The sequence below is a fragment of the Anabas testudineus genome, chromosome 24, assembly GCF_900324465.2.
Source record: "Anabas testudineus chromosome 24, fAnaTes1.2, whole genome shotgun sequence".
NCBI classification, from domain to species: domain Eukaryota; kingdom Metazoa; phylum Chordata; class Actinopteri; order Anabantiformes; family Anabantidae; genus Anabas; species Anabas testudineus.
The window spans coordinates 14,776,019-14,798,976 of record NC_046632.1 but is presented as its reverse complement, the minus strand read 5'-3'; the positions used below and the strand labels follow the sequence as shown (position 1 = coordinate 14,798,976).

At 37.8% G+C, this 22,958-nt stretch overlaps 2 protein-coding genes across 7 annotated transcripts; one reads left to right on the top strand and one right to left on the bottom strand.

Annotated features, from left to right (window-relative positions):
* On the bottom strand, nucleotides 1–4,339 carry arv1 (ARV1 homolog, fatty acid homeostasis modulator). The gene is made up of 5 exons (XM_026340664.1): nucleotides 4,196–4,339; nucleotides 3,669–3,788; nucleotides 3,353–3,506; nucleotides 2,807–3,031; nucleotides 1–1,670 (listed from the first exon to the last, which is right to left on the bottom strand). Exons 1-5 carry the CDS (start codon nucleotides 4,289–4,291, stop codon nucleotides 1,555–1,557), a joined length of 711 nt encoding a protein of 236 aa, XP_026196449.1. The 5' UTR covers nucleotides 4,292–4,339; the 3' UTR covers nucleotides 1–1,554.
* An 830-nt stretch (nucleotides 4,340–5,169) lies between these two features.
* On the top strand, nucleotides 5,170–22,927 carry ttc13 (tetratricopeptide repeat domain 13). 6 transcript variants are annotated; one of them, XR_003297559.1, is made up of 25 exons: nucleotides 5,171–5,393; nucleotides 6,569–6,663; nucleotides 7,611–7,686; nucleotides 7,775–7,845; nucleotides 7,937–8,002; nucleotides 8,863–8,955; nucleotides 10,032–10,148; nucleotides 10,407–10,517; nucleotides 11,673–11,755; nucleotides 11,892–12,033; nucleotides 12,185–12,359; nucleotides 12,635–12,791; nucleotides 13,257–13,387; nucleotides 13,474–13,606; nucleotides 14,011–14,103; nucleotides 14,349–14,432; nucleotides 14,771–14,855; nucleotides 15,037–15,146; nucleotides 15,813–15,948; nucleotides 17,120–17,199; nucleotides 17,532–17,610; nucleotides 19,040–19,119; nucleotides 19,255–19,324; nucleotides 22,129–22,306; nucleotides 22,833–22,927. XR_003297559.1 is itself a non-coding variant. In XM_026341070.1 (24 exons), exons 1-24 carry the CDS (start codon nucleotides 5,225–5,227, stop codon nucleotides 21,433–21,435), a joined length of 2,499 nt encoding a protein of 832 aa, XP_026196855.1. In that variant the 5' UTR covers nucleotides 5,170–5,224; the 3' UTR covers nucleotides 21,436–21,503. The 6 variants fall into 6 exon arrangements, 5 of the variants coding, with proteins under 5 accessions (XP_026196855.1, XP_026196854.1, XP_026196858.1 ...); XM_026341070.1 differs by lacking the exons at nucleotides 22,129–22,306; nucleotides 22,833–22,927 and adding an exon at nucleotides 21,370–21,503 and having other exon boundaries at nucleotides 5,170–5,393; nucleotides 15,040–15,146; XM_026341069.1 differs by lacking the exons at nucleotides 22,129–22,306; nucleotides 22,833–22,927 and adding an exon at nucleotides 21,370–21,503 and having other exon boundaries at nucleotides 5,170–5,393.
* Nucleotides 22,928–22,958: the final 31 nt, after the last annotated feature.

The window sequence follows — 22,958 nt, the reverse complement described above, 5'->3', positions numbered from 1 at the left end:
CCAGATTGCACATATCTGTTTCTCTGCAGCTTGTGCTAAACTCACTCAATGAGTCTGTTTTACATAATTTATCACAGAAGCATATGTCTTGGCCAAATGTTAGGAGCTGATCTGTGACAGAACGTTCAGTGGTGTAAATAAATAATATGAAATAAAAAAAGCTGAGTATTGGTTTAAGTATCACTGAATTAGAATATTATACTAAAAATAAAAAACATGAATCATTATTTTATCAAGGTTATTATTTATATATTATTATATTCTTTAAAATAAATGTCTGGAACATTTATTTTTTAACAGTGTGAGAGACTAGAGCCACAAGTTGTGACACAACCAATCTACATGAATACAGGAAAGCAAAGAGAAAAGGTAAAAGAAGTCGTTTGACCCTGACGAAGTCCTCAAGCCAGACAATAAAGTTCTTGTTGTTCTTTTCACTGCAGGTGTTGCTGGATGTTTGACCTTTTCAGCGTGGGAGAGAGTATCACCACATCTTCCTGGGTGTGTCCTCGGTCAGCAGCCACAGGTGGTTTAGTTCAGGGAGAACTCTGGTTTTGCAGCAGTTTATAATAACACCTCCAGTCCTGCAGAAGCTTGTTGGAGCCGAGGCAGGATCAGCTGTCGCTTTATACTGTAGATAAGCGCAGTGAATAAATTCCTCCCATTCCACAGACATTCGGTCTGCTGTAAGTGTTTGTTTTACTGATTGAACATTGTTCTGTTTACAGACACACATTCCAGGGTCACTAGTTGGAGATTTACACACAGCTGCTGCAGGTCAAATGTTTCTGTAAAACACACTTCTGGCCACATACTCACTGTAGTTTGGTGTTATGAAAATCCCTGAACTGAACTATGTACACATTACTGTGTTAAGTTTAACCAGCGCCGTGGTACAGTGCAAAGCTTGTTTACCAGTGGTGAAAACGCTGTTAACATCCAAACGTTCAATGTCAAACGTGGTGAAATGTCTACAGGTAGTTTGACAGTAATTAGTGTTGAGTGCCAGCTTTATTACTAAGTTTAAAATATTTGTTGGAGAAGTAATCAAATGTCATAACTTAAATCATGTTTGTGAGGTAACTAAAATAGATGAATTTGAAAAGAGTAGCAAGTCATTTACAATGTGTTACCTGGTCAAACCATTCAGTTCAACCCAATCTGTTGGTACAAGGTTTTAATATAGTAATAAATAGGTCAATAATATTTGCCTTTCTTTCTGTGTTCCTTGATTTGCCTCTAATAAGAGTACAGGAAAAATACAAATAATGTCAGTTCGATTGCTCTCTGTCTCCATTTTAGCAGCATCACTTCACCTGTAGCCAGTTCACTTTTATTAAGTCTTTCTCTGTGGCTGCTCTCATCATGTGCACAGGAAAAATTCATTTTGTGCTTCTTGGTGTGAACAGAATAGAACAGAAGAATTTGGATGGCATGAGCAGCAGACAAAGTTGTCTTTGTTCTTTTCTAACTCCAGGTGGAGAAGGTGGATTAAAAACAGCCTTTCTCTGGCACAGGTTGGCGTCCACATTCACGTGTTCATCACGTTTTTATTCAAATGTCCTGGATGCTCCATGGAAGCTTGTTACAGGCCTGGGCCACGCAGGTCTCTGCCAGCACACCGAAACATACGGCCAGCAATGAGAGACGTCTACTGCTGTTTAGAATCACTGCAGAAAAGAGAGGAAACAACAGAATAGTTTTAACCGAATCTTGACAACTGGTATTTACAGAAGTAAAAATACAAATGGCAGGAGGATATTGAAGAACCTTTATAAATCATGTAAATCTACACAGTTCACAATAAAGCAGTCAAAAGGCTGAATTCACCACTTCATTGCACTTGGCATCAGATTTACTGTAATTTATTCTCTATTAATATAACCTATACAAGCGCTTCATGAGTGCAGCAGACCATAAATCATTCAACAAGATCTCATTGTTTGCTGCTCACAGGCTAGCTGCCAAATACAACGAGCAGATCTTTGTTTTCAGAACTTATTACTGAAGGAATAATTATATAACACAACAAAAACAGACCATGTGATTCATCTATCTACAGTGTCTGGGTTTTGTGTGATCAGGAGTACAAGGGCAGTGAGAGCTAGTTGCCACCTGCTGGTGCTTTAAAATATGTTGATGAATGAACCATCACTTGTGTCTGAAAAGGTACAAGCTGCTCTGCTTTGAGACAAAGACATTCTTAAAAAGTGAAAGTTTCTTTTGTCATAATTTGTCATAACCACCTAATCTCTTTTTAAAAATGTCTTGCTCAATACAGACTGACAAAATTCCTGCATTAGTAAGAGTGCTAAAAATGTTTTTCACTTGAAGAGGTCAACCTTTTTGTTGAGAAATCTCAGCACCATATGTCTCTATGTACTTTCCAGTATAATCATTAAAAACTTTGCATTATGCTAGAGGAGGATAATGATCAGCAGTGTGTGAAAAAAAAAAAAGTATTATTATTTCTATCCTTTCAGGAGTGCTCATGTCTTTTAAATTTGAATTTTGCAGTGAATGTTTACACTTAACAAGACAACAGTCATAGCTTCTGTTAAACTGTACTTAAGCACAATGGTGCTTTGATCTAAAATCCACTGTGCTAATTTGCTTCCAGGTGTAATTTTTACCACTTTCACTTAGTTTAACATGGTACCATGCTTACATTTCTTAAATAGCATCACACACAAAATACACCTGAAGTTGATGTCATCATGTATTTGCAATATGAATAGAAAATCGACCGACACCTCGAACCATGTCAACATATAAATGAACGACCCAAAAGACAAAGTTCTTGTACCTCTGATGGCCTGTGAGTTTGAGGTGAGCACAAATATTTTGATGAGGCCCAAACAGAGCGGGGAGTAGTCATGCTCCCAAATGACAGCAGGTATGAGGAGGACTTTCCCATAGCAGGACAGCAGCAGGGCTCTGAGGAGCAGGCTGAGCTCTATGGTCGCACCCTGCAGACGTCCCAGCACCAGCCAAAGGAAACAGAGTACACCGCCACAGTACGCTGACAGCTCTGCAGGTCCATTAGACGAAAATATCAGACACTCATTATATCATATAGCACAGATGGATGCATTTCATGGCAAGTGTTACTGAGTCTATGTTACAAAAGCATCAGATACTGCAGACTCATGTGTGGAGGCGTGTCAGAAGGATTCTGTCTACATCAATGTGCAGACCAAAGCTTGGTTGTTAAGTCATTTATCAAGCAAAGGGATTCAACACTGTCTGATTCTTACGCTCTTTCTGTGTATTGTTCTTACATTTAACAGGCAAAAAGACTGTCTACAATGTTTGGCAGATACACAAATGATCTCCGATCACATTATCTTACCAAGGGTAGCCAATGCAAACATGCCGTAGAATTCCCATTCCTTTGTGTACCTGATGATGTCGGCAGGGTCGCTGCTCTGCTCAGAGCCATGGAGCAGGGACCACCTGAGGTAGGCCTCACATAGAAGACAGAACACACATAACTTCCAGTGGATCTGGAGAAGTGAAGGAAAAGATGTACAGTTACATACATGCTGTGTATACCTGACACAGACCCTCGTGAAGCCAGGCGAGCTTGACAACAGCAAACATACATCCACACGTGAAATATTTAAACTGCCACAACTTAAATACTTAAAACTGTTGTGGTTACTTACATTCAAGCTTGTGTTGAACAGAATATGTCTGAAAGCCTGTGTTTTGCACAAAATGGCATCAATCAGGATGATAACTGGATCATACTCTATGTACTTGTCCACTGGCTTCTGGCAGGACTCCTGGAGAAACAGGCACACAGAAAACACTTATACTTACTTTAAGAATTATTTCGTTATTTGTGGTCATTTATTCCTCAGAGTGCTGCATTAATAATTTACTTCTACTCTGTTGAATGATGCTATCTTTTACACAGATGTAGCTGCTAGGGCAGCTAGGCGCTTTACTGTACAAACATGGCCCTTTGTCGTTTGAATCATAAACTTATTTTAAGTTAAATTAACTATTATTAAGTCTTATTAGTCGGTTACTACATTTTTTTAAAACGGTTTTACAAATTAGTAGAGATCTAGGCACGTTTGAGGCAAACCTCGTTAGCTAACGTTAGCATCGTCATTGTAAATAGTAGCTTTAGTAGCTAACGTCAAACCAAACTACTCCAGTCCAAGATGTTTAAAAGTTAACCAACACATATGGTTATCTTCAGGATCCCGTTGTTGTAATCCCGGTGGAGTTCAGTTGCTTTTTCGTTACACTCAACACACGTAAATCCATCTTTACCCATTCTTTCATCCGTAAATATTTAAAGTCTCTACACGTCCACCAAACAGGAAGTAAGGCGACATATCCGCTCCGCCTTCAGAATAAAAGTTTTACATCTGAACGTTTTTGCATCTAGCTCACAGATGATGCCAGTTCTGATGTACTTACTCTTTGCTTTACTATTTATGTTTAATAATCTACGGATTTATATTTTTATTTCACAGTAGGCAACGGAAAACAATGTATTTATGTTTCATTCTCTCTTTTGCTCTTTGATTAGATTTTTGACAGAACTGAATTTAATATTGCTAGCTAGGCAATATTGTTCTACCCAATAGCAAATAAGAGAAAGCTTTACCTAAAGTATAGATGCAAAAATAATTATGCTTACACATACATATCTCACAATATCCTGTGTAATTAAACAACACTTATAATCTTACTTTTCTTTCAAATTATTTTAATATCACTTCTGTGTACATACTGAGTAGAGCAGAATATTATGTAATATATGTAATGTCTATGCAATAGTTTTAAAAAAAATGCATATACAATAACTGCATAGTTTTTTAGATGCAAGTATCTGTGCATGCACCAGCACTGTTTAAGAATAGATTGTTGAGTCACTGAACATAAGTTGTATGCATGCAATTGCACAATGTGAGTTTTAGTTAGTCAGCATTTGTGCTGGGAGCTATTTGTGTGTCAATTTAACACGGACATGTATCGATAAACTCTTTCAAATTTAGGGTTAAGGATGATTTTAATTTGAAGGTCTTAACAGGAAATGCTTTGTGCTCGCGTTCAACAGCCGCACAGCATGTCGGGTAATGCAGTTTAACTGGCCTCTCCTGCTGCGGGCTTCTTGCTCTTGGACTGGGGGGGGGGGCGTGTTGGCTCGGGTTGGTCGACCTGCAGCAGCTTCCGTTCTCCGGTGTCACACATGTAGCACAACATGGCCCCTGCCAGCCGGGCTGTTGTTGTGATAGCGCTTTCCCTGCTGTACCTGTGCCGGGCTGTCCGCTCCACCGAGTATTTCTCCACTCTCACTTTGTTCAACAACGAGCTCCACAAGCAGGGATGCAGCTCGCTGTCCGAGTGGGAAGACTACGCGACAGACTGCGGTAAAGTCTCCTCTCTTTTCGCTGTTACTTTGCCACGTCCTCCCCGCTACAACTGGCAGTTTAACCCGGCTAGCTTAACCGTCGGGAAGCTAACGCTAGGAGGCTAACAACAACAAGAGGTGACAGCACAGAAGACGAAACTTGGATAAAGCCGCAGAGATTAAACGGGATTTAACCCTAAAAAATAAAGAGTAATAACCACGGAGTGAGATTATATCAATGAGTGCATACGAGTAAAGAAATTAAAGAGTGGAGTTACTTCCTAAGTTGCATGTTTAGCTTACTCCAAGAAGTCAACACCAGACTCTTGTCAAAAAACACGCAATTTTAGAGTTTACTTACTCGACAGCAAAATGACTCACTCATTAGAGCGAAACTTTAACATGACTTTGGTGTCATTGAGCGTCAGGTAATTCAGCATGTATTTAATGATACTGAATAAATCTCAGCTTTTATAAATGAGTTTTGGTGGAGGACTGCAACTGATAGAAAGAATCACATCCTGTTGAGATTAGTCCTACCTTGTTTATCTTAGTTTATATTAGTTGATGTGGCAAAGATATTCTTAGTGGTTTGCAAAGTATTGAGTGCTCCACGACAGTGTTGTTGCAGCCTAGGTGAAATAGTAGTTTGATAGTTAACTTATTGTTTTTGTCATTTTCTAAGCAAAAAGTTGCAGCAACTTAACTGTTTCTGCTTTTCGTTGTTGCATCTCATATTAAAACTGAATATTTATGGGTTTTCAATAAGCAATTGCAATGTGTCACCTTGGACTGTACAAATTTACAGCCATTAATTTCCCTTAAGCAATTTTATGTTGTTATTATTATTATAACTATAAGCTGATAAACATTTTATGTAAGTGGATTTTGGTTCTGTCTGTGGGACGATCAACATGTTCTTCAAAATGCTCAAGCGGCTCAGTTCAAAACTTAAATAAACATAAACATTATTCAAATTAAACAAGTTACCCCCTCCTCAATTGTCTTTTGGTCTGAAAAACTTGGTTCACATGGAGTTAGTTAGAACACACTGTTGACATGACATGGTGGTTTGGAAGTGGAGTTGAACCCGCTCAATGTTTTACTTGAAAATCAATTTCTCTGCCAAAAATTTATCTCTTTCCATATGCATATGCATAAAATAAATATTTACATTCACTGAATGTTTTTCAGAGTCCTCAATTTTACAGTTAGAGGACCCAGACTGTGAGGAGGGAAGCAACCCCCCCTGCGAGTCAGTCTTCTCACTTAACGCAGAGAAGATCCTGGTGAGACCTCACGCACACAAACACAAACCAGATCTAGAACAGCCTGCAAGAGTTTCCTGTAGAAAAAAAGATAGTGGTTTCGAGTTGAGTCTAAAGAACTTGTTTTTGTCAAGCTCAGCTGTGCAGTTCTGCCAAAACAAACCATGTACAGTGAGACTGTTGGTATGTTAAAGATACCTTAAATAGGTGTCTCCTGCTCCACATGTTCACCACACCCAGCTTCACCTAAGGGTGTAATCAGAAGTTTGTTGCACTTGTAATGACATCCAAAGGTTACGTCAGCCTATACTGACCACACCCTGGAGTACACGTCAGCAGCATCACTGCAGCAAGGTGAGAAACGCTGGAGGTCAGGAAAAACGACATTTAAGCATAACTGGATAAGGTCATTGAGCCTTCTTCAAATGCAGAAATTAGAAACATCTGTCAACATGCCTGTGACTGAGTTTGTCATTACACACGATGATGTTGTTGCTGTTATCTGTTACAGTATTTAAGTCTCCTTGATGATCTACATTTTGCAAGCCTTTATCTTGTCAGTTGTCTTGTTGCTGTTTTTAAAACCCAAAATGCTGTCACAGCAACATTTGCATGGTGTCTAATTTGCATTCTGCAATAATGAATGCACATTGGCTTGCTGCCATTCTTCATTTGGGATTATACATCAAATACAATCTGATACTGTGAGAGGGAGAAATAGAATTAGTGCTCAAGAATTAGCTTGGCAGTGTTAAGAATCCTTTACATTTACAAGTATTTTTATTTATCCTGTTAATTACTCTGTCTTGTCAGTAGTTTTATTTCTACCTGGTGTCATTACTTTCTGTATGTTTTAGCTTTTCTGCTGTATATTTTGTGTCGAACATTAAATCATTTTTTGTTGTTTCATTAGTTTTGTGCGTCTTTGCTGCCTCCTGAAGCTTGTCTCGTTTCTCGTTCTCTCACAGAACCAAGCCAAGTTGTTTATAGAACAGAAAAAAATCCCCTTCCCCGTAGATGACCTTAACACAAACGAAGAACTTGGTAAGTTGGGAGATTGTTCTAAATACAGACTTAGGATTATTTTGCCCTTTTCCCCCGCTAATCGTTGTTATATGTACTGTTATTGCAGCTATAGGCTACGTTCTGATAGGAAACGGCCTTTATGATGAAGCCATCAAACATTTCTCCCTTTTATTACAGGTGTGTTTACATTCATTTAAGTTACTGAACCAGCTTTTCTGCAGATGTCTCTATTTTTATCTTTTTAAATATTGTTTCTCTTTGAATATAGGGTGACCCTGAGCTGGTCAGTGCCATCTATGGGAGAGGAATAGCTTATGGGAAGAAAAGTTTACAAGTGAGTGATTGTTTAATGGCACCGTGACTTTTGTGCACCTGTGTAGCAACTTGCAACTTTGATTTGGAAATGATCAATAAAAAACAATACAAAACCATTAAAAAAAGTAAAACCATTAACCAATAAAATACAGTTGATTGTTCCACATTAATTATAATCGGCCTTTTTTAAATTGAAGTATCTTTGGGTCTGTTAAGGTAATCTATTCTCATCTAATGAACCTTCATATTTGTGTTTGAGTGGATGTCATCCATGATTGTTGACTTGGAAGAGCATTTCTGTAATAAAATATGAAGGATTAAATTTCAAAATGTATGTATTTGTTAATATTTATTTAATTTATTCATTTGAATGTATTTAATTTTATTCATTAGCCTCTATCTGGGTAACACTACTCTCAGTAGAAATAACTATAATAATGAGCACAAAGAGAACAGCAGCATATACTATAGCTTAGTATATAGCAGGATGTATAATTGTTGGTAAAAGCATCTAATACAGCTCAAAAATCATGTTTGTTATTGTATATACAGTAATTGAAAGTATTACCTAAGCACCTTTCAGTACTTTGCTTTAGTGAAGGTTTTCATATTAGTCATAGCAGATGACTCATACATTATATAGTGCTTTCTCTGTTTTTCATTTTGATGCACTACCTTCTTTATTTTTAGTAATAGTTGAATCGACTGAACACGGTGCAACGTCTTCTAATGGATATACTCGTCTGTATTAAATGGCTGCAAATTAGAGTTAAAACAATGCCATACATTTGCTAAAACTGTAACCACTTTTCTCCAGTTTTATTAAGCTTTACTCCAACAAAATATAAGTGCCTCTCTCCTCTTGTGTCTCCATGCCAGGACATAAAGAATGCCGACTTGGCCTTGTACGAGCTCAACCGAGTCATCACCCTCGAGCCAAACTGGCCTGAGGTTTATGAGCAGAGAGCAGAGGTAAAGTGGTGAAAGAAGCAGAGACGTAGTGACAAAAAAAATTGTCCTGTGAAATGCCACAAGTAGTTTAAAAATGGATAATTTTTGTTTACTATCTCCAGTCGATCAAGTTTAGCTCATAAAATTTCCCCATTTAGTTTCCTACATTAGGTTACATTTCACACTTATGTCCTTGTTTTTGACCTTTAACTGAATATTAATCAACAGCGTAATCTTATAATTATTAGCGGCTTCTTGCTAATGTGATTTGCACAGTCCAGTGTTGTTGTAATGTAACACTGAGTGTAGCTGAGAGAAAAGAAGAAAAGGTGACACTGTTATAGTGTGTGGCATGTTCAGATGTGTTGTGTATGTTCATATTATATATGCTTAAAAAAACAACTGTACACAGCTCTAACTAGACTTCACATTCATGAGGTCATGTGAGCTTATGGTTCCCCACAGTATCCACTGTTGCAGTAGCACTGAAGGTTCAAAGGAACACACTATCAGCTGTAAAAAAAAATAATACCCCCAGGTTTCACACTTAGGTTTTTTTTTATGGCTTATTTCCTCTTTGTGGCCATTCTGCCACTTTGCTGCTTTAATAAGTGTGACATGCAGTGTTGTTATGGTCCGGTTGCTATCAATAAATTAGAGGTATTTTTGCTAAATTGAGCAAGTCAGATGTCAAGATGATTATCCAATAGATTTTGTGCTCTACCCTAGATCATGTTCTTCAAAGTACCTGTTATTTTTCAAACTAAAACATTGTCTGTGCCACCACTTCCTGTGCCCACCTGCATAGCAGGAAATGGAGTGTCAACTAGAAAAAAGTCTAAATATATTACATGCACCAACCTATTCCTTTTTTTTTTGTTTGTTTTGCCAGCTTCAGTAAAGAGGAACATTAAGATGAAATTCCTCAGAAAGAGTGTATTCACTTATTTTGTAGCTATAGAGAGCAAACCAGCTTTTGTGCACATGAAGCAGTTTAATAGGAAATAAGTTTAAATACAAATATAGCTATGGGCTATGGACGGCTCTAAAATAACTCGTATTTACATCGCCATCATGTGTGTTACTGTGTGTTACAGATCCTGTCCCCTCTGGGTCGTATCAGCGAGGCTCTTGGTGATCTGACCAAAGCCATCCAGCTGCAGCCCTCAGCCCGTCTCTACAGGCACAGAGGGACGTTACTCTTTATTTCAGAGGTTCGATAATCAAATGTTCTGTGTGTGCATGTTTGTCAGAGTTTCTACTTTAAACTGTTTGAACTACTGAACTTGATGCTATTGATAACATAAATATACACGTGCAGATTTGTTCCACGTGTGTCTGCAGAAATCTAAAATCTTCAGGCCTTGTTTTTGAAGATTTAAGGAGAAAAGTCTTTAAAATTAGTTCATGCTATGAACTGTAAACAGACTTTCTCAGTCATGTGCTGACTCTGTGTGACACCTTCCCACCAGGACTATGTGGCAGCAATGGAGGACTTCCAACAGTCTTTAGAGCTAAAGAAGAATCAGCCAATCGCCATGCTGTACAAAGGCCTCACCTTCTTCCACAGGGGCATGCTCAAGGTAAATCACAGAATTTGCCTGTGGAGAGAAAAAATACAGTTCGCAGCTTCCTATACATTTACGTTTAAATCATATCACATCTGCGTGGTTAGAAGGGATCACTTTACACTGGTTGCCCTTTTTTTTCATCATGTCATCTCTGTAAGAAGAGCTTGTTGCTTTTCACACTACTACTACTAGCTACTAGTGTAGCTGGTTGTTGAAGTAGATGTCTTTCACACCAGAAAAAAAAAAAAAAAGAAAGAAATGAAATGTGTGAAATAAAACGCTAGAGGCAACTAGTGAAAGAGAAGAGTGTTATTGTTCTTCATAGAGTACGGGGGCTATCATTTTACCTTTGTCTGGACTTTGTTCTCTTGATAAAAAATACTATTTTATTCACTGCAGCAGTCCAAATAAATCTGTTATTGCTATGCGCTATGTGCACTGTAGACAAGTGAAATTATTTATGTGTCTATTTCAGCGCTTTAAAGATAAGACATTAAGATAAAATATTGCTTAACTGTAGATTATGTTGTAATTCAGCCATTAACTTTCGTCTGCAGGTTTTCTGCTGCGCGGCTTATCTGCTGCCAGTCTGCACAGTTCGTCTAGATGCAGTGTTTTTGCATGAGTCACGTGTGTGTTTGGGGGCATTCTGTGTGGTTTATCATCTTTGCTAATCAGCTTCCTGTGGAGAACCTCTGTAGTAAACCTGTGAACAACAACACACTGAATATAAAACCGAATCTTCTGCAGCAGGTTCTTAAGAAAACAAAGACAGTGTTTTACCATGTGCTACAGGCGATTTAGTATTTTCTGTGTAGAAGGAAACAGTAAGTGCTGTGTTTGCTGACCTATTGTGACTGTGGTTTGTTGGGAATTTTTTATTTGCAAACATCTTTTGAGCTGTCTGAAAACTTTAGATGGCGCCACTTTCACATAGACGTCACAATGTATGTGTCTTCATCTATAATGTTTTACCATACACAACACTACATGCGAGCGTCACTTAAGCTACATATGCATCAAACCTCATCGACATGTTCAAACTACAAAATGTGGACACAATCTGCTGAGTCACAATTCTAGGTCTACCCACATGATTCCTGTTGCCGTTTCCTGTTAACTCTGTGTTGGGACTGTGTAAAAACATGTTGTGTTCTGTCTCTTCAGGAAGCCATTGAGACATTCAAAGAAGCACTAAAGTTGAAGTCCGACTTTATAGATGCATATAAGAGCCTAGGACAGGCTTACAGGTACTGCAGCCCTGTGGTATTGTTTGCTTGAGTTGAATTCACTGTGTATTCCTTGATGGATGAAAACAGTATGTCATTTTCATTTAGGGAATTGAGAGTCCTTTACTAACAAAAAGCCAATTGTTCCTCCTTTCAGAGAGCTGGGGGATTTTGAGTCGGCAATGGAGAGTTTCCAGAAAGCTCTCATGTTAAACCAGAACCACATCCAGTCTCTGCAGCTCCGAGGCATGATGCTATACCACCACGGCTCACTGCAAGAGGCCATAGGGAACTTCAAGGTACGTCCAAAAATAAATAATCATTTAAGATGACATTCAAACAATAGATTTAAACTTCATTTCTTAGATGGCTTGGTTAGTAATTGTGGCGTCTTCTAGTTCATTGATAAACAGTGCATGTTTTGTGTTTTCCTCTCGTCCTGTTCTCCAGAGGTGTCTTCAGTTAGAGCCCTACAACGAGGTGTGTCAGTACATGAAGGGGTTAAGTCACGTGGCCATGGGGCAGTTTTACGAGGGCATCAAAGCTCAGACTAAAGTGATGTTAAACGATCCACTGCTGGGTCAGAAGGCCAGCTCTGAATACCTCAAAGTGAAATACCTCAGAGGTTGGTGTCCCTGTTTCATAATAGACTATTGCACACATTGAAACTATATTTAACCTTTCACAAGTGCAGTTGACGTGCTTTCTTTTTCTGTTTATTTCTGGCACTAAATCATGGGCATGTAAATATATTAAAATACAAAAAAGTGATAAATATTATACTAAAATGCTCAAAGTGAACCTCTAGGTAATATTTAGGCTTCACTAAATATCTTTTGTTATGGTATGATTATGTCTCACATTCTCTCTTTTCTTTGGTCCAACTTGTTTTTCTACCAGAGTACTCTCGCTACCTGCACTCCCACCTGGACATCCCAGTAGCTGAGTACAACGTGGACCAGGATTTACCTGGGAACTTCAAGAATCACTGGGCAAAAAATCTGCCTTTCTTAATAGAAGACTATGAAGAGCAGCCCGGCCTCCAACCACATATCAAGTAGGTTGGATGGATAAGTAACAGCTGATATCTATCAGCTATAATGATACTTTACTTTATACACACGCTGTCGTTACTCTTATAGATCGGAATGGGATTTAATATTGTATATATAATAATAATTATTATATAATTTTATTATATAATAAGCAAAACTACTAACAAATAAGATCCATACATTTTTATTGGTTTTAATTGTAATGTTCTACGTTTGAAGTGTGTCATTCAGAAGTCTGAGAAATGGAGATCCTCCACCACTCTAATTTCCTGATCTGTCGTTTACAGTTATTTTCCCAGCTTAAAACTAACAATTGCCGCCTTTTCTGTACAATGTGAAAGCTTCAGTGTTCATCAGTCAGCAGAAACTCCTGATCTGTCTTTAATATGAGGTTCAGACAACTAGTCCAGAAAAAAACGCTTGATGCACACTTGATCCATGTCTTCCTTTTCTTTTTTCGTGTACAGGGACGTGTTGCCACAGAACTTTGACAGCTACAGCAGCGAAGTTCAAAAGCTCATTTGCACGGCAGACCATCTGGGGTCGCTAATGCAATACGACACTCCTGGTTTCTTACCTAACAGGAGAATACACAGAGGTACCACTGATAAATGCTGCACTTCATAAAGATTGTTTACGGGTTACTGACGGCAGTGAAAGGCAAATGTGCTTGTTCTTTTTCAGCCATGGGTTTAGCAACCCTGGAGGTGATGCAGGCAATGCATCGCACATGGAGCAACTCCAAAGTGCGAGTCAACGGCAAGACCAGACAAATGCAGTGGAGAGACATGTTCGACATAGCTGTGAAATGGAGAAGGTGAGGACGTTAATATTAAAAAAATAAGATTTGGACTGAATTACTCTATAATATATACAAATATATGTTGTTAATTGATGAGAACAGTGACAAAAACATATTCATCTCTGAAGAATTACCCTACTATACAAGTATTAACATATTAAATAATCCACTTATCTAAATGTGTTATTCATACAGCCTCCACAGTTTTACATAATAAAGTCTAGACTGTAGTACATCCTGAGCTATTTTGATATAATTTATATTACAGCACAGAGTCAGTGACTCTTAACAGTCACCTTTTCTTCACATGATCTATTTATTACACAGGAAATAAATTAAATTTGGTCACATTCCACCATTCCAACACTTGATTGAATTTCAGCTTACAAAGACTAATCGGGCTCCTTCTGTGCTCATAGGATCGCCGATCCAGACCAGCCAGTTCTGTGGTTAGACCAGATGCCTGCCAGGAGTCTCAGCCGAGGCTTCAACAATCACATCAATCTCATCCGGTAACTCTTTGGCACTGAAGTTGTGTCAGACACATTCATGAGTCTCTTGAGCGTTTTGAATTTCCACATAACCTTGTTTTGTTTTGTGGAAAATCGTTTTTTTTTTTTTTTTTTTTTTATTCCTTGTAATACAACCCGGCTTCTTTAGATGTTCAAATGCCGTAACCTTGATTCTGACAAGCTGAAAACTGAAAGCACTCTTTGGCAGTATGTTGAAATCGTTTTTACTTTCTTTGTTTCCTCAGGGGACAGATTATCAACATCAGATACCTAGCTTACTTTGACAACATCCTCGACTTCATCAAAGACAGAATACTGGTGTACCACGGGTAAATTCAATCTCTAACACTCTGCTCACTGAAAAATGGATTTGATTAAAACAAATCCAGTTTACCTCAAATGCTATCACATATCCTGAACCCACTGGCTTTACATATTTGTGGCTAGCGTCAGCACATCTCACCTGAATGAATGAACTGCCATCTTAATAAGCTATTGCTGCACACAAAACAGAGTTGTAATGTAGATTATTCCTTCTTCTCAGCTCTATTAATTGTGCACGAGAGGTTTGAGGAAGTGTATTTGTTTATTTTTTTTTAGATGAGTGTTTTTCTTTTCTCTCCCACAGTTTCTGCTTCTTAAACTAACATGTTCTCTTCTGCCTCAGAGCCTACAACCCCAGAGGTTTACTAGAAGTCCGACAGGCTCTTGAAAATGTCAATAAAGTAGAAGATCTTCTTCCAATAATGAAGGTAAGAAGTGGGGGGGGGGCATTATGGGGCATTTAATCTATATATTTAATCTATATATTCAATTTATTTCTTGTCAGATGTGCTTGTGTTTGATTTTTGGCTTCTTATGTTCTGTAGCTGTTCAGCAGTGAAAAACCAGGATGGTTGTTTGTGTGTTTGGTTTTTCTTTTTTTTCTTGAAGCAGTTCAACAGTAAAACCAGAGATGGCTTCACAGTCAACTCTAAGGTGCCGAGCATGAAAGACCCTGGGAAAGAGTATGACGGCTTTACCATCACCATCACAGGAGACAGGTGTGGTTCCTACCGGTTGAAACACCCTTATTTTTAACATTTAAAGAGCAGTGAATGACCTGAAGTGGATTAAAAACAATGTAGATGTTAGAGTAATTAAAACAAACAGGTTAGTAATGGGTTAACCACTTACAGCTTTCCTGCATCAGTGGCAGTAAATACACCTTTAATGTTCATGCAAACAGTTCCTACACGTGTCCTGACTTGTTTGCGATCCTCTCACTGTATAAATACAGTGTGAGAACAGATGTGTTATTGGGTCAATACTGCACTGCAGGAAGTGCTGTAGTGCGTACTGTATTATTATATTCTCATATTGTTGAGAGAAGGGCAATTACGAAAGGAAGACAGACAAACCAATATAACCCTGTACACGTCTTTCCTTTAGAGAACCACTTGGCAGGATTTAAAAACTGAAGGAACTGTTCAGGTAGACCCCAAACCAGAAGAGAAAACTTCTGCAGGACAGGAGCTTTCTGAACAGTATTTGTATTCTGTTGTAGGAGCTTTTAAAAAGGACGAGGTGCTCATGAACAATTAGGGCGCCCGCTGCACGTGTATGCTTTCTCCTCCCTCTCTTTGAATTAATGTGTTAAACAGGCACCTGGATTGTTTACTTTTTATGTATATATTTTAATATATATATTTCTTTTTTTATTTTTTTAGGGTTGGTAACATGTTGTTCTCAGTAGAGACTCAGACCACAGAAGAGCGGACACAGCAGTACCAATCAGAGATCGAGTCCATCTACAAAGATCTCACTGCTAAAGGCAAAGCACTAATGCTGTCCACTGAATTAGGGGTAAGATTAATCTCTACACTTCACTGAAACCTTTTTTTTCCCAGTGTGACTTTGACAGTGGTTGTAATATCTTGGTTATGATGTTGTTCATAAACAGTACAGTGTGGAGGTGGAGGATGAAATGTCAGCAGAGGAGTTTTTCTTATTTCAGCATATAAACTGAGACAGATGACAATGTTGATTTAGTCATTAGTTGATTGTGAAAATTGCTGAAGCGTGTAAGTCATTTATCAAACAAAGCTACAAATATTCCAAATAGTTCCAGCTCAAATTTGAGGTTGTTGGAGGTTGTTGGTTTGTTTTGACAATATCACTTTGGGCTTTTGAGAAAAGGCGTTTCAGTAATTTAAGACATTTTATGAACAGTAAATTGATTACTAGGAAAAAATAATAATGACTCAGAAAATACTTTAGATTATAAGGCTGGGAACTTTGTAATTGTAGCAGGGGATTGTAAGAGAGAAAAGAAAAATAGTGAACTGGGCTCAGCAGCCAACTGTTTGAACATGTTAAACATTTCATCCTATTTCAAGTCGTCAGTCAGCGCAGCAGTCACCCTGCTTCCCCTCTGCATCTGACAACAATCAACACGACTCACAAGTTAAATTCCTCTCTGTTCCTCTCTTCTCCTCTGCAGGAATATCACAGATCCCAGATAAATAGAAAGACAAGCTCGAGAAGTTGTCTAAGTGATTCTCTGGAGAACATAATAATTTATAAATAATTCACTTTACAGGATTTACCTCAGTCTTTTTCTGCAGCCTTTGCACATTTATCACTGAACAGCAGTGAAAAACAGACTTAAAGAAATAAAATGAAACCATAAAAACATCTGTGCAAACAGCCAGCTCTCCTGTTGTCCAGCTGTTTTTGTTTTATACTGATAACCTCACAGTGTTCCTGATGTTGTAACAACTAGACAGGATTAGTCACTGTTCTCTGAAATACTATAGATACCTGGAACATTATGAATATCTCGCTTGTTGTTGACTCCTGGTTCTTTTAGCTGCACTCTGCATCTCCCTCTGTGTTCACTGTGTCTAGATGAACTGAAGAAATAAAATAACACACATGATGACAGTTAAAAAGTCCGACATGTTTGGAGAGAACGTCTTGTTCAGGCCACTTTATGACTGTACAGTTGACTCTTCAATGATCTTTATCCTCCCAGGACGCAGATGCTGTATGTAACCTAATCCTCTCCTTGGTTTATTACTTCTGCAACCTCATGCCCCTCTCCAGAGGATCCAGGTAAATTCCTGAAGATGTCATGTTAAACATCTCCATTAAAGAGTGTTAGTAACTTTGATTGATGTTTCATTTCAAATTCCTTACAACAACAGCTGGTGTATAGTTGGCCGGTGATCCTCAAGAGCTTCTGGATTTCAGATCATTAAAGGGAAACATATTTAATACTTTGAGGAAGCATTGTTCTCCTCTACATGGAGTCTCTATCATGATGTTTTAGAACTCGAAATGTCACAGCTTGATTTATGTTTGGAAAGAATATCAAGTTCTACCTTTGGTGTAGTAAAGAGTGATTATGATAGTGGCGTCTGAGGATGGTTCTCCTTTCTCCTCAGTGTGGTGGCCTACTCAGTCGTGATGGGGGCACTGATGGCCACTGGGAAGGAGGTCATTGGTAGGATCCCCAAAGGAAAGGTAAAGGGGATTTTTTACTTTGGTCCATGTCCAAATGAGAGCCTGGCTCACCTTTATTGGAATTAAATTACTATGTGTTTTCACCCCTGGTTTGTTGAACCTGGTGAAAAACCTGATCTCGTTTGTTGTTACTCCTCTTGTCTTTGTTATAAAAGAAGCCTGTGTGAATATGAACTGGATCAGAGCTAAAATTAATAGTTTTTTCCCTTTGGTTTAGATCTGCAAACCAAAACATTAATAATGAGTCTAAATAACAGCAAAATATAACTTTAACAGCTTTGTACAGTGAGCGATGTTTTACTCCAAGTCTGAAAAGAGATATGCTGCGTCTGAGCAAAACATTACAAGCAACGTTTGTTCTGGTGTCCAGATGAAATTTAACACCTGGCTTGTTTCACGCTCAGTGGGACACACACTCTTGGCCTGTAGTTTTGAGCATTCTGTATTTCCCGATTATTTAGTTCAGTGTAAATTGAACAACAAGTGCTGCAAGTGCCTCTACTGAGGGAAACAAAAACTTCTCAAGTGTGGTTTCCACCACAATTACTTCAGGCATTTCTAAAGACAACCTGCCAAAATTCTCATACATCTTGCATTTGCCAAACAGACATATTGTCCTAAAAACAAAATGATGTTGGGCGGAAACAAGGCAGCACAGAAATCCGATCAGGTGTTATAGAGATGAGCTCTTGTTGAGCTTGTCGACTGTCCTCACAACACCCAGATTTAAGTTTCCTCTGCTTAACAATGTGTAGTACTTTGGTGATTATATTAAAGTAAACATAAATACATCAAGCTGATGGCAAAAAACAATTTAATTATAAAAAAAACACATTTTCCATATACATTCCTGGCTTATGAAGTATTGTGTACTTGTGACAAGTCATCAGAATTGTGAGCAGTTCAGCCAAAGAGCAATTTTTGTCGTTTATCGGAGGATCTTTAGACGTATGAAGAGGCAAAATCTTAAATATGTCACAAGAAAATAACAATAAATTAGGAAAAAATAAGATGCAATCATTATTTTGTTTAAAATAATATCTGAAGTTTTAGACTTCAGATTTACTTTGTGAACGACTGTTAAAGCAGCATTTTACCATGATACCTGATAAAAAGTGTGTAAGTACTGATATCCTGGCTTTGAGTAAGGATATATTCTGACATCCAGTGTAAATGGTGGAGCCTTTTCTACCAAAACCAATTTCTAATAAACAGTGAGTAGGTAACTTTGTCACAATCGTGTAGAAAATACTAAATATCAAAATGAGGGTAAGCTTGAAGCTTCTTTTTACTGTGTCATCTATTTATTTATCCTGTACAGTAGCTGCCAAAAGCAACAAAGCTTGTGTTTAAATGTATTTGTGTGAACTCAAAGTCTGTGAAATGTGGGATCAGAATTTGTCCTCTGACCAGTTTGTTGTTGATTCAGCTGGTGGATTTCGAAGCCATGACCACACCCAGTCCAGAGAGCTTCAGTAAAACCGCAAAGACCTGGATGAATCTCGAGAGGTGAGATGATCACAGAGGAACTCCTTTGTGTAGTAGTAGTAGTAGTATTAGTAGTAGTAGCAGTAGCAGCAGTAGTAGTAGTAGTACTGTCGAGCAGTGATTTATTGTCTTAATTGTAATTCTCGTTCTCCACAGTTTACCAAGATGGTACCAGAGTCTTCCATCTGTGGCAGAGACCTTCCCGTCCACCAGAACGATGATCGAGGTTCTCAATACAGACTTGTCTTCACACTGTCCAAAGAAGTCTTAACACAACTTCTACACAGGAGTCTGTTTAGAAAAGTCTTAATAGTAATAGAGCTTCTACACTGGGCAGAGCAAAGGGGCCGTGTCCTTCTGCAACCCAAACGAAGCTGGACAAAGCTCTAAAATCGTCTTAGCTTTAATGTTAATTGTTCAAATTTTAAGAAAGAAAACCGTAATGCACCAGTAGAATCTGTTTCTATACATCATTAATAGAACCTTAAGTATTCTAAATACTATTTCAAAGTGTTTTTGTATTAAAAAGAAACTCGAAATCCTGCTCTGTTCTGTCAGCCTCCCTTGAATCCTCCCTTATCACACGTCTCTTAACACCAATTTGCAAAAGCTATTAAAAAACAGTCTCCCTCTTACGATTTATGGAATCAGATCTTATTTTGCTTGAAGAGGTTTCAGCAGTTTTAACAACAATACCTTGAATTAGTCTCCATGTGCTCACACTCCAGCAGAGCACACTAAAGCAGCTTCTTTCAGTCAGTTTGGGATGCAGAAGTGATTCTGTCCGCCCCATCTCTTTCTCTGCTTCATAGGCCTCACGGTGAAACAACCAAAGCACAAAATTCATCCCGTGAACCATCAGCATGGACAGACTTTTGTTGCGCAGTCATACCTAAAACCTCTAGTTTTAGACAACCTACAACGATAAATTGGAGTTTGTATTGGAACAGTATTTATTTAACAGTGAAGATTGGAATTGGTATTTTCTAAGACGCCTATCAGCAGAGAAGGAGTTCAGGGATTTTAAAAGATATAAAACAAAACCTTCAGGGCTATTGAATTTCACTTGGGATACTTGAAGCAGTCTCTTTTCCCTATACGTCTCTTTTCTGGTATTAAACTGTCTTTTATTTCTTTTACTGTGACCAACAATGGTTTTTATTCAACAACAAACTGAGGATGTCAGTTGAGGAAATTTCTGCCGTTTTCTTTGATTATTTTATTTTTTATTTTTTTCTTTACAGTTTCTTTTACAGATTCAAACTGAACGACAGTAAAAAACAGAAATCAACCAAATATAACGAGAGCCTGATTTATATTCATTTACAATTGAGAGATTAATCCGTGATTAAAATGAGTTGTAGCACAAGCTGAATCTCCTCCAAGCCAGGTACTGTGGTGTGGGGGGCTTAAAAGTAAATTTGGTATTAAAATGAAATTAAAGCACCCTGTTAAATAAAAATACAAAAGGAAACTAGCTAAAAGATTTTCTAGACAATTAATCAGAGATTAACTTTTCTGCGGCTTAATAATTATTCAACTTTGATTTTAATCTGTGTCTCCTATTAATTTAGTATTTTATGGATTATTGGCCACACCTCAGAGCAATAGTAAAGAGCCTTTATACCTCTAAAGGTCTCATAGTTTTAAACATTTAGTTTTGTTTAAAAACATGACTCTGACCCAATTTTTCAATTCTCAGTTTGAAACTGTAATTCTGTCTGCACAAAATCAACACAGCTTTCTTTCTTTCATGGAGACAACTCATAAAGCAGATGGTGTTAAATAGTTTTTGGCAGTAATCCTACAAGGGAAGTTATAATATGATGTTTACATGCGATATCACCATGAAACAAAAAAACTGTGACAGTTATTAGTGACTATGCAGCTGCTGCTTTTATTTTATCGATGTAAGTTTAAGCACAAGAATAAAAAATATAACAGGGTCAGAACTTGAAATTATCTGAACGTATTACGAGTCTTTTGAACAAATTTTAGCTACTTCTTTGTTTTTAAACTGATAATTTTGTAATTTAGAGGTTCTGAAATGTTAAAGTATCATAGCTGAAAGTTATGTCAGTGCTGAAAGGGTTGTGATTTGAATGTCGGTTCATTTCCACAAATGAAAAGAACAAATTGACCTTTGCAGTATCTCAGATTCATTTCCTATATTACATCCTCCACTTACTTATCTTTGCAACACTTTTTTTTTTCCATATCAGTGATTGTGCTGACTGGATGTCATTTTCTCTTTTGCATGGGGTGACCCAGTCATTAAGTGCTACGGTGGACTTTACAGCGAGGGGTGCACACCACATCTTAAAGCTTGAAACTTGAAGGAGGAAAGTTTTGTAATGAATGAGTGAATTCATGTTCAGCTGTCAGTAAAACCGGTTACAATTTTACCAGGCTCTGTGGTTGTTATTCTGAAAGAAAATGTCTCTGTATGCTGCAGCTATTTTTAGAGTGTGGACCATCAGCTAAGCATCTAAATCAAATGAGTATCAAAGGTGTGTAAACTGAAGATATAGGTTCATGTACATTATGGTCAAAAACTGCAGTAGGCTGAACATTACATATTGTATTTCTATTACTTGTACACATCCAGTGACACTGTTTCTGCATAAATATGATCTAAAACTGGGATCCAGTTTTCACTGATGTCCTAAATCTAGATAAAGGGACTCTGAACTAACTAAATACAATATATGAACTACACTGAAATGACAAGTGGACAAGTATAATTCAATATTTAATTGAATAATACCACCAGCACTACTTATCATGCAGATTAGATTTTATACTAACTAAATTAATGTTTTTTAAAATATAATACATTGTTGTGATTATAATTGCTGTCTGTAACTATTAATAATCTTTCTCATTCATTTTTCTGTTATATTTAATCCTGAAAGAGTCTCTATGCAGGGAATTCTCTGCAAATCCTTCTTTCAAATCTCACCACTAGGTGTTGTATAAATCCCACATTCACTAGTTTTATCAGCACATGATTTTTTTTCCCATGTTCAGGATGAATTGTGATGCAAACAGCTGTGGTTGGCTGACAGACCGTCAGAGGGAACTTACCTGTAACTGAAGCTGGTCATCATGGCTGAGGATGTATCAGAGGAGACTCTAACAAGTGGTCTGACTCTGTTGGTCAAGGTGGGCAAAGTGTTTCTCAAGACAGCCAAGCAGGACGCAGAAGGTACGACTGAACCAGATGAAGGATGTAGCTGTAGCAACAGGCTCCACTGAAAATTGGAGTTTATTTATTGTTGAGAAAGGTAGACGCCACACAGAAAATATTTTAGTTTGGTTTTTAGAGTAATTTGAAAATGAGGAGATAAAAATGACAGTGACTAGTTTAATATTTTTAATTTAGTATTTCAAAGGCAGCACTAAGCTAAGCCAGCATTTTGATTTATTAGATTATATATATACCGAATTAAAGACGAGATTTTATTGATTTTTAGAAAATATTCACTTCACTTGGACAAACAGTGCACTGTTCCCAGTAATCTTAAAAGTATTAAAATGAAGAAAATTTGAATAGAGTCTGGGGTGACATCTGCCCTTTAATACTTTACTAAAATTTAACCATTTTTTGTCACAGTAACACTGAAATCCATGGATTAAAACTTGTTGTCATGGAGCTGGTGCTGTGCAATTCCTGACATGCTTATCGAATTAATCACCTGGACCAATAACTGTGGCTCTTTGTTCTCACACAGCCTCTCTGGAGACTTTTGTGCGACGTGAGATCACCACATTATTCAGCCTGATCACAGCTGGAGCAGACTTCTACAGAAGGTGAGAACCTCTCAACACCTACAAAGTATAATTAGGTCACTGCATGT